An 11,757-nucleotide genomic window follows, 5' to 3' on the forward strand; every position below is an offset into this window, starting at 1 on the left:
AAAAAAAAAATTAAGGGTATCAATTCATTTCCAGTTTATTCATCATTACATTTTACACATAACATTTTACTTGATAAAAGGAAGTTTATTTCATTTATTTACAAAAGAATTTATTTATTTTTGCATAGAAGAACTGGGTGCAGGCCGGAGGTTGGGGGCAGGGGGTAAATGAGAGGAATCACCAGAAACTGAGTGGGAAGCAGAACAGGCTACTGAAATACACAGAGGGGAGCAAAGGACAAGACAGGAGAGGTCTGCTGCACCATATGGGTCACCTCCTTGGCTGGGGATCGATGATAGCACAAACCCCTACACCACCAGGGAGGCCCAGAAGCAGCTTAAAGATGATTACATAGACTCATTTACTTTCATCAACGTAAGACTGACCATGATAAATATGTCAAAATCGTTGTTCTCACAAAGCTTAAAGTTTCCCCACATTTGACCTGCCAAATACACTCAGGATAATAAATATATACAGGCCCTCATATTACATGGCACTTTTATGATATTTTAAAATCTCAATTTCTTAGGAACTTATTTTTATAAAAGACAAGGAATTCAAATTTTATATTAAAATATTTCCCTTTGTGTCACTTTTATCCTGTACTGGGCTCACAAAATATGTAACAGATTAATATTTGAATCTTCCTGAATCTTCTACTGTATTCCAATAATCTATTGTCATGTCAAAAGGTCATGATTTTAATTATTGTCACTTTCAGTGTATTTTAACATCTTATAGGGCAAATTTCTCTTAATTTCTGAAAGGTTTTGACAATTCTCACAAATTTAAGTTTTGTAAGTAAGCCCTCACATATCCTTATAACCTTGCCTCCAAGTATATACCTACACTTCTTTAAAAAGATTAATTTTTATTTATTATGCATACAAGAACTGGGGAGTGGTTCAGAGGTGCAATAGGTGAGAGATTCACCAGAGACAGAGTAGAGAGCAGACTATATGGCTCTAATGAAAATACACTGCTGAGAGGAGCAGTGGGCAAGACAGGAAAGGTCTGATGCAACATGTGGGTTAGCTTGCTGCCCAGGGATTGAACACAGGCAGCAGTGGCTTGTGATACCTTGACAACACTGTGATACCTGTGCCACTAGAGAGGCCCGAATATACCTACAATTTTTAAGAAAAGGTTATACTTCACCTTCATGTTCTTCATACCAAACATATGTAAGCAACTTTTATTTTCAACCATAATTTATTAACAATATAGTACCCATCAAATGGATTTACAACAATTTATTTAGCTACTGTTGTTGACTATTTAAGGTTTTTGTTTGTTTTACCTTTGACAATCATAAACAGTGGTAAAAATATACATATTCTTCTTGCCCATTGCTTTTTCTTCAGACATTTTTTCTCAGATATTTTCACAAATGTAGAGGAAGCAAGTACCCTCATGCAACCTGGGGACAGAGGTTCAAATGACTCTGCAAGGTATGAAGCCTCATGATTTTATTCAAGAATTCATGTATGTTGTTTTATTCCAGGATATGCTGGTATCTGCTTGATTTAACACATTTAAGCACAAATGTGTTAAGTGACCTACTATTAAGTAAAATGTATACTTTAAGAAGATGTGCTCCTTTTTCTGTTCTCTTCTATGTGCTCTGGCACACCACTGTTTCCCAGAGTACAGTCAACCTAATCTAAGAAGCAATGCCTTTACAAAAAAGGTTCAAAGATGGCCAACTTTTGAAAGGTAAACAAAGATTGAGAAAGAATGTTCCTAGGATTACAGATAGCCAAGACATTTCAAATGAATAATAAATAAGCCACCTTTATTTAAAAGGCAGAACTTCAAACCTCCCTGGTGGTACAGGGGTTAAAGTCCCAGTGCTATCAAGCTATCAACAACCGCTGTGGCATGAGTTCAATCCCTGGCCAGGGAGCTAACCCACATGGCTCGGCAGACCTTTCCTGTCTTATCTGCTGCTCCCTCAGCATTGTATTTCAGTAGATCCTCCTGTTCTTCTCCCGACTCTATCTGGTGAATCCTCTCACCCTCTTATCTTTGGCCTACACTCCAGTTCTTATATGCATTAATAATAAATACAAATAAATCTTAATAATAATGAGAACTTCACAGGTTTACAAACTGTTAATACCAGTTATTTTTGGGGAGAGAGGGAGGATCATAACTGGGATTTGGGTTATAGAGGAGGTGGCCAAAGATTATTAGCAATTTTTAAGATTCTGAACAAGATTATCTACTTACAGTAAACCCACAGATGATGGCCATGAGAAAGGGAGTTGAGAGTGGAAAAGGAGAAAATAGCTTTTTACCTGCAGGTGTCCAATAGTTTGGGTTAATAAAAACTTACTTTTTAGCAATAACTCTCCTGCCTGCCTGTGAATATGCAGGTATTTCTTTTTACCAAGCTTCTCCATTTCCAAAGTAGCAGAATGTCCTCCCAAAACTACCCTGTGGTTATGCAGGCTTCTCTTTTAACTAACCGGCAACTCTTTCCGCCTCCTCGTGTCCATGCAAGCATTCTTACTTTGCTCCCCTTTTGAATTAAAAACAAAAACAAAAACACCTTTCTTTTCAGCACCCACCTACGAACACTGGCAATGGTCTCTCTGTTTTTGAAACGGCTGAAGCGGGCAGTATAGTTTAATGTTTTCATGAAGACATCAGAAAGTTCCTGTTCATCTTCTGCACTCTCATTCTGCTGCTTTCGATGTTCCAGAAGCATGTGAACTTCAGAATTTAGAAGAGTCTCAGCTGTTTCAAACTCTATTTGTGAGAAGCATAAACATTAGCTAAAAATACTCCTTTAAAAGTCATCTTCTAAGTGTTTATTTTGCTGAGACTAACACAAGTCTCAGTGCTTGCAGAAATCTAGAGGCCTCATTCCCACAATTTTACTCTCATTCAAACATGTATACCACAAGGTACAATGGAGTTCATTACACATTAAAATTCAGCTATTTGGATTAGACAATTATTAGAGTCAAAGAAACTGACCTAACATACCATGCTATTAAATGACCTCATTATTCTAATTAGGTCAGTTACTTATTTCAAAATGCAGTTTAACCAATAATTTCCCTCTAGCTTGCATGAGCTCATAATCCTTCTACTTTACAGTATTAACACTAATCTTAATTTAAGAATTATTACATAATGGGCCTCCCTGGTTGAGCAAGGGCTTAAGTCTCAGCACTATGAGGCTATTGGCAGCCACAGCAGGAACAGAATTCAATTCCACCCAGGGAGCTGACCCAGATGGCTCAGCAGATCTCTCCTGTCTTGCTCTCTGCTCCCCTCAGCAGTGTATTTCAGTAAATCTACCTGTTCTGCTCCTCACTCTGTCTCTGGTGAAACCTCTCATACATACACCCTCACACCCTAAACCTCTGGCCGATACCCCAGTTCTTGAATAGATAAAATACAATAAATCTGAAAAAAAAAAAAGTCTTTAAAAAATGTATCTCCTCAGGGAGAAGACAAGGGTGTTCACTATCACCACTGCTCTTCAACATAACATTCAAAGTTCTAGACAAAGCAACAAGACAGGAAAAAAGATATACAAGAAATCCAAACAGGGAAAGAAGTAAGCTATCTTTATATGCAGACGACATGATAATTTACACAGAAAACCCTAAAAACTCCATAGAGAAACTAATCAAAGCAATCCACCAGTTTAGGAAGGTAGCAGGATATAAAATCAACACACAAAAGTCAGAGGCCTTCCTATACACAACCAATCAGAAGAAGCGGAAGTAAAAAAAATCCTTTTCAATTAAAACAAAAATAATCAAATACCTGTGAATAAGCCTAACAAAAGAGATTAAAAAAAAAAAAACCTATACAAAGAAAACTATAAAACATTGTTAAAAGAAATACAAGACACAAATACATCGCCTGCTCATGGATGAGGGAAATTAACATCATCAAAATGGCCATCCTACCAAAAGTGATATACAGATTTAACTATCCCAATAAAAGGCTCAATGACATTCTTCAAAGAAATAGAACAAATATTGATGATACAAATAGAACAAATATTCATATGGAACCACAAAAGAACTTGAATAGCCAAAAGTCTCATGATTAAAAAGAAAATGGAGGCATCACAATCCCAGAATTCAAGTTATACTATAAAGCCATAATAATCAAAACTGCATGGTACTCCAATAAGAACAGACACACAGACCAGTGGATTTGAATAGAAAACCCACATATAAACCCACAGATTTATGGGCAGGTAATCTCTCACAATGGAGCAAAGAAGATACAATGGAACAAAGAAAGTTTGTTCAACAAATGGTGCTGGGAAAACTGGGAAGCTACATGCAAAAAATTAAACTAGATCACTACCTCACACCATGCACAAAAACCAACTTGAAGTGTATTAAAGACCTAGACATAAGAATGGATACCACAAAATACCTGGAATCAAAGATAGGCATAACACTACATGACATACACCTCAGTAACATCTTTTAAGTTACAGCACCCAATGCAACAATAGTGAAGGAAAGGATAAACAGATGGGACTATATCAAGTTAAAGAGCTTCTGTACAGCAAAAGAGATATTACAAAAAACAGACATCCCACTGATTGGGAAAAAATTTTCTCACACAATACTAGTGGTAAAGGACTGATCAAAGATATACAAAGAACTGATAAAACTCAACAAAAATAAACAACCCCATCAAAAAATGTGCAGAAGAGCTAAAAAGACATTTCTCCAAAGAGGAAATACAGACAGCCAACAAACATATGAAAAAAATGTTCAACAGCACTTGTAATAAGGGCGATGCCACCTCACACCAGTGAGAATGAATGGCACATCTTAAAACAACTAGCAACAACAAATGTTGGCGAGGATGTGGAGAAAACGGAACTCTCCTACACTGCTGGAGGGAATGCCAAACTAGTACCACCACTATCGAAAACTTTTTGGAGGTTTCTCAAACTGCTAAATATGAAGCTTCCATATGACCCAGCAACCCCACTCCTAAGTATCTACCCAAAGGACATAAAAACAGTGATTCAAAAAGACACCTGCACCCCCATGTTTATTCCGGCTTTATTTACAATTGGAAAGACATGGAACCAACCCAAATGCCTAAAAGTAGATGACAGGATTAAAAAGATGTGGTTCATACATGCAATGGAATATTATTCAGCAATCAAAAAGGTACTCGTGGCTTTTGCAGCAACATGGATGGAGATGGAGGGGAAATAAGCCAGAAAGAAAAGGAAAAATACCAGATGGTTTCACTCATAGCAGGAGCATATAGGACCAGGGGGAATAAAAAATAATAATGAACAGAGACATTTTACAGGGATGGAGTAGGGAATGAGATAAAAAATGGGGGGGGGGAGTGAATTTGACTATGGTGATAGCACACAGGTGATTTGGTGATGGGAAGGCCCAGGGGATTACAACTGAGATGGAAAAAGGCACAAAATGATGTAAAAATAAACTATAATAACAATAACAACAACAATAATAAAATGTATCTCCAGGGACCTCCCTGGTAGTGCATCAGATTAGAGCACAGTGCCATGAAGCACTCTGCAGCCAATGCAGCATGAGTTCAATTCCCAGACAGGAAGATAACCCACATGGCTTGGTGAATCCTCTCTGCTCCCACACCTCTGACCTATACCCCACTTCTTGTATGTGTAAATAAATAAATCTTTTTTTACAAATGTATTGCCAATTGTGTTTCTGCACCAGTACAAAATTATGGCATAGCATTGGGTTTGAGGCCAGAAATCACTATTCTCTGAATTTTACTAGAATGTAGTTTGTCAACTAAACTCAATTCAAATATTACTAGCACATATTTGTCACTGATTTTCATTTAAAATAATCCTGGCCCCACCTTTCTCTCCTTTCTCTAGGAAAAATAAAGAAAAGTCCTGTTGGCCATTAAGAAGAGGTACAAACAATCTTTAAAAAAAAAAAAAAAAAACAGATTTGAAGGCCCTCCCTGGTGGCACAACAGTCAAAACATTGGCACTCTGAAGCTATCTGCAGCCTCTGAAGCTCTGGTTCAATTCCCCCCACTTCAGGGAGGTGACCGGCATGTCCTGCCAAACCTCTTTTTTGCCGCTGCTCCCCTCACCCCTCAGCAGTGTATTTCAGTCAATCAGCCTGTTCTCCCCAGCTGTCCCTGGTGAATCCTCTCTCTCTCCTTACACACACAGACACACACACACACACCCCTCTGGCCTGTACCACAGTTCTTGTATGCAAAAATAAGTAAATCTTTAAAAAAAAAAAAAAGGATTTGAAAGTGAAACCTATCACTACTTTCCATAACATACGGGAGCCTTTTTTCTGTATTTTCAGAATAACATTTACAAAAAACGTTAACATTGGGAAAATCATTTTGTCCCTTACATCCCCTTGGTAGCATATGTTCTGAACATCACAAGCTGGTTTTTATTTGTGAGTTGCTCTGGAGTAGGAAGCATTCGCAAATTTGAATTTATGTTTATAATTATACATGAGGGAGACGAAACAATTGCGAGGAGAAACTAAAATGACTTACACCTTGCGTGCACCACCATCAGAGTAAAGCACTCTTGCTTCCTGGGCCAGGTAACAAAGAGCTTCCATCTCCTTAGGTCACAGCCCCTCGAGCCCTCTTCTCCCCCACCCCTGGGCTAGGTCCCCGACTTTCGCCATAAGGACTCCCAACACAGCACGAACCTCAGATTTGTTTTTTGACTTCAAGTGCGCGGACGGGCTGATGGGGGGAAGGAGGCCTACCTTCCAGAAGGGCCAGTTAACAAGCTCAAACGGCTTCCCACTAGCGAGACCCCTCGCCCGCCTCCGGACTCTGGTGAACACGCTCATCGTTCCTGCCTCCTCACCCTCCCTTTCAAATGCCCAGCCGGTCTCCTCAGTACAAATCGGCGTTCAGCGAAGGCGCGCCCACTGAATTAAAATCCGGCTTTGAGCATTGCCATCCCTCCAACACCTCGCGACCTGTCTGCTACAAACAAGCTCCAGGTACAGAGGGCTGAGGGCCGCCAGCGACAGCGCGGGGCGAGGCGCCCTCCAGGTGGCCCTCCCCGAGGCACTTACACAACATGGCCCTCGCCGCGCCACCGCTGACCCCGGCCAGCGTGTGGGCAAGGTGACTGCAATGCCAGTCGGCTGCGACACCGGGAACGGTGGGGCTGCCCCGGCCTACCTTTGGGAAAGATGAGCTGAGAGGCGTCCTCCTCCACGTCGCCCGCCCGCGGGTCACTGCCTGCCGCAGCCATCGCCACACCAAGCGCAGCCGCTACCGGAAGCGGAAGCGCTGAGCTGCCACGACCTGTGGTCGCTGGTTTTAAAGGGGCGGGACCAGTTGAGGTGAGCGGGACCTGGAGGCGGGACAGGCCACGGAAGGCGGCCTGGGTAGCTAGAAGGGAATTTAGGGGCATCGTGAGTCTAGAAACAACCGTCTGCTCTTCTCCTCTAAGCCCTCAGTTTCTGACTTATCTAGAGCTGGTCAATTACCTTGACTGTAAGGTTCTTCACCTGTGAATTGTGGATAATAGCCGGTGCGGCCCAGGTGGAAAGGATCAGGTGAGAGTCAGGAAAGCTCTAAGTGACTTTGTTAGAGGGCAGGGAGAGGCAGTCCTGAACCCCCCAAAATTGCCCGCTTTAAATAGGTTCTGCCATCTGCTGCGTCAAGACAAAACATATAGATCCTTAATGGAAAGGAACTTTAATACAATTAGTGTGCAATAGAGAAGAGACAAAGAATGTTTCTAAATCAGACACCCAAAGTTACCCATCCCCTGGTGGGTAAAAGTCCACCCAAAAGGGATTGGCCCAAAGCAAAGCCTAGAAGTCCGCTGAAAGTTTAACACACCTGTGCCTTCCCTGGTGGCCCAACGGATAAGGACGCAGCACTGCAAGCTAGCCCTAGCTGCTTCAAGTGCGAGTTCAAACCCCAGCTCCAGAGGTGATCCGCATGGCAGACCTCTCCTGGCCCTCCACTGCCCCCCTCAGCAGTGTACTTCCTTGATGTGCCTGCTCTGCTCCCCACTCACCACCCCTGTGCTTCTGGCTTGAAACCCATTTCTGTATGCATAAATAAATAAAAATCTTTAAAAAAGAAAAAAAGTTTAACACACCTTCTGGCCGGGACCCATAGAAAGGGTCAGAAATAAGGACAAAACCCAAATCAAAATCAAGATAAACACTGCCATAGTGACCCTCCCCACATGTATCTCACCTATGTTTGTTTTAACCAGTCCAGGACCAACAAATAAGAGTCCCTTCTTCACCTATCTCTGCTCCACGTGGCTCCCTCAATTCTCCTTCTGGTTCTCCAAACTGCTTCCTTCCTCCTCAAATCTCTCCAGATTGTTCTCCCTGCTCACCTCCATCCTCCTTTGGGAGGGGTAGGGAACTAGAACCTCCCCTTTTCCTGAGGACCACCCTGTTACAACTTGGAGCTCCCCAAAATCTCCCGAGGATGGAAAGCTGGGTAGATGACAGCATAATTTCTTTAAACACTTAGAAAATTTGCTTATTTGTAGCAGTTTATTCTGATACTACTAACCATGATATTGAGAGGCTGTTAACACATCGACTGGAATATTTAAATAACACATAGAGAAGTTAAGCAAATGAAAAATGATAGTTTTTAACCAGAGAAAACAGACAGCTCTACAAATAATGGAAATAATTATAGTACACAACTTGGCTCAATAGTGCACATTTTTAGATATCATGTAAACTAATACCTTAATAAAAAATGAACTACAAAGCTCTCCTTGGTGGTGCAATGGGTTAAAGCACAGTATTAAGAAGCTAGCTGCAGCTTCTTCAGCGTGAATTTGATCCCCAGTCAGGGAGCTGACCCACATGGCACAGCAGACCTCTCCTGTCTCTGCTGTTGTTCCCCTCAGCACTGTACTTAGTTGATCTGCCTCTCCTCCTCCCCTCTCTGTCTCTGGTGAATCCCCTGCCCTCTGGCCTATACCTCAGTTCTGTATGCATAAATAAACAAATATTTTTTAAAAATCAACTTTACACTAGAGTATGTACCTTTGATTTACATATGTAATTTTTATAAAAATTTGTTCTGTATTTAGAGAAAAAATGTATGGGTAAATTAGTAGGGCAGAATAAATTAGTATTGGCAGAGGTTAAATCTGTTTCAAAGTACTTTCCTATACAGTTCATTGGAGCCTCAGGAAAGAAGTCTTGAAGAAGAGCCCCAGGACATGAAGCACCTGGGGATTGAAAATATACCTGGTGGAGTGAGAATGGCATACCTCAAAACAACAAATGCTGGCGAAGATGTGGAGAAAAAGGAACTCTCCTGCACTGCTGGTGGGACTGCAAACTAGTACAAACACTATGGAAAACTGTTTGGAGGTTTTTCAAACTGCTAAAAATGAAGCTTCCATATGACCCAGCAATCCCTCTCCTAACTATCTACCCAAAAGACACAAAAATACTGATTCAAAAAGAAACCTGCACCCCCAAGTTTACTGCTGTTTTATTTACAATTGGTAAGCCATGGAAACAACCCAAATGCCCAAAAGTGGATGACTGGATTAAAAAGATGTAGTACATATACACAATGGAATATTACTCAGCAACCAAAAAAATAAATACATGCCTTTTGCAGCAACATGGATGGAGCTAGAAGGGATCATACCTAGTGAAATAAGCCAGAAAGAAAAGGAAAAATACAAGATGGTTTCACTCATAGCAGGAATATAAAGGACCAGAAGAGAAAATAATAATAATGAACAACTATATACCAGAGACATCTTACTGGGGTGGAATGGGAATGGGATCAAAAACAGTACGGGGAGGGAAGTGCACTGGACTCTGATGATGGCACTTGGGTTACTTGGTGTTGGGAAGCCCACAGGGATCGCAACTGAGATGGGAAAAAGCACAGAATGATGATATAAAAATAAACTATTATATTATTAAAAATAAATTTTAAAAAAGTATAATTTAGAGGGGGGGGGAGAAAATACACCTGGTAGGCCCTCTCTGGTGGCGCAAACTAGCTGCAACTGTGAGTTTGATCCTCACCCTGGAGATGACCCACATGGCACAGCAGACCTCTCCTGACCTACCTGCTGCTCCCCTCAGTGGTATACTTCATCAATCTGCCTGTTCTGCCCCCCACTTTGTCTCTGGTGAATCCTCTCACTGCCCCTGTACCTCTTGCCTGTACTCCAGTTCTGTATGCATAAATAAATAAATCTTTAAAGAAAATATCCCTGAAACTCTATGTCAGCCTCTTCCTTGCATCATTCCAACAGGCCGTTACAGAGTACCATCTACTTACTGAATCTTACCATGTCTGGCCAAGAGTTAGCTGAACACCCAGTACTTGTGATCTGTACACATAACAGCAAGAGAGAAGTTGGAAAGAGAAGAAAGGAGAATAGGGCCTCCCTGGTGGCTCAGGGCTTAAATTCTCAGTGCTATGAAGTTATTCTCTGCCACTGCTGCACAAGTTCTATCTCCAGTCAGGAGTTAGCCCTAATGGTGCAGCAGATCTCCCTGGTCTTGCCCTCTGCAGTGTATTTCAGTCGATCCAACTATTCTGCTCCACCATCTGTCTCTGGTGAATCTTCTCAACCCCTGCACCTCTGGCCTATACCCCAGTTCTTCTACATATAAATAAATAAATAAATAAATACTTTCAAAAAGAGAATAACAAATACATACAGGAATACTGGCTTGTCCACAACACTTTCATTCAATAAATCATTATAAACACTTATGTAAAAGATCTTGAGGCTAAAAAGATGACTCAGTCATTAGATCTGTTCCAAGGAGGATAGCAAAAGTAGTTGATATGAACTTGTAAAGGATAGAAAGTGGCAAGTGGTATGAGAGAAAGTAAAAAAAATAATAAATAAAAGTGCTACAGGATGATACAGGGAGAAAGAGGTCACTTGTTTGGGGGTAGGTGATCTCAAGAGAATCTGAGCACAGTGTTGGCAATGGAATTGTCCCTTAATGTGTAATCAAAGATGAGGAACAGGAACAACAAAGCAATCATCAGGCACATAAGGGAAACATTCACTTGAATTTAATTCATATTTCAAAAAAATGTCACTTTTATTATATCATTCTTGGAGACAAATGAAAATAGTAATTGTACAGACCTTATACATGTATAACATAATGTTTGCTATAATATACTTTTCATTAATGATGCTATTAAATTTTCATCAATCAAGAGTAATTTCTACCCTTTATAAACTTGTATATTGCTTCTCAAAGAATCTCTTGTGGACTGAAATCACTCCCTCACTCTGCAGGGACTCACATGTTATATTCCTACTGTAGAATGATATTTTCCAGTTATCTGTATAGTTAATGTTCAGAAGTTCCCAGTTTAAGCTCTCCTCCCATAAATTAAAAAAAAACTGTTGGCACCTGTACTGGAAGTCTGCTGGTAAGTGCTACAAAGGAAGCCAAAAGAATAAACATGCTATTAATACAATTTTTAGAAATACAAAGGAATGGATTATATGGGGCTTGGTGTCATTCCAGAAACAGTCTTTGGTTTCCAAGCACACAATCTTCAGAAGGCTATCCTGGGAGTTCTGGGTTTGGATTCTAAGACTTTGTGGCAATGTTACAAGATAGTGATCCTAAGAAGGCTCCTCCACCCTATCATACTGTGTAGGCACTGATATTTTTGACTCCCTAAGAAGACAATCTTTTCTTTAAGGTTTTATTTATGTATACAGAACTGGGTACAGTCCAGAAGCTCAGGGGCAG

The 11,757-nt window shown here is 40.7% G+C and overlaps 1 protein-coding gene across 1 annotated transcript in view; it reads right to left on the reverse strand.

Moving 5' to 3' along the window:
- The window catches only part of POLR2D (polymerase (RNA) II (DNA directed) polypeptide D), a 12,895-nt gene extending 5,598 nt beyond the window's left edge, over positions 1-7,297 (reverse strand). The window contains exons 1-2 of the mRNA XM_004694883.2: positions 7,187-7,297; positions 2,578-2,758 (exon numbers count right to left, since the gene is read on the reverse strand). Of these exons, the coding sequence (XP_004694940.1) occupies positions 2,578-2,758; positions 7,187-7,259 (254 nt within the window). The 5' untranslated portion in view covers positions 7,260-7,297. The remainder of the gene's footprint in view (positions 1-2,577; positions 2,759-7,186) is intronic.
- Positions 7,298-11,757: the final 4,460 nt, after the last annotated feature.

Source organism: Condylura cristata, unplaced genomic scaffold (assembly GCF_000260355.1).
Source record: "Condylura cristata isolate star-nosed mole 26May11 unplaced genomic scaffold, ConCri1.0 scaffold00049, whole genome shotgun sequence".
NCBI classification, from domain to species: domain Eukaryota; kingdom Metazoa; phylum Chordata; class Mammalia; order Eulipotyphla; family Talpidae; genus Condylura; species Condylura cristata.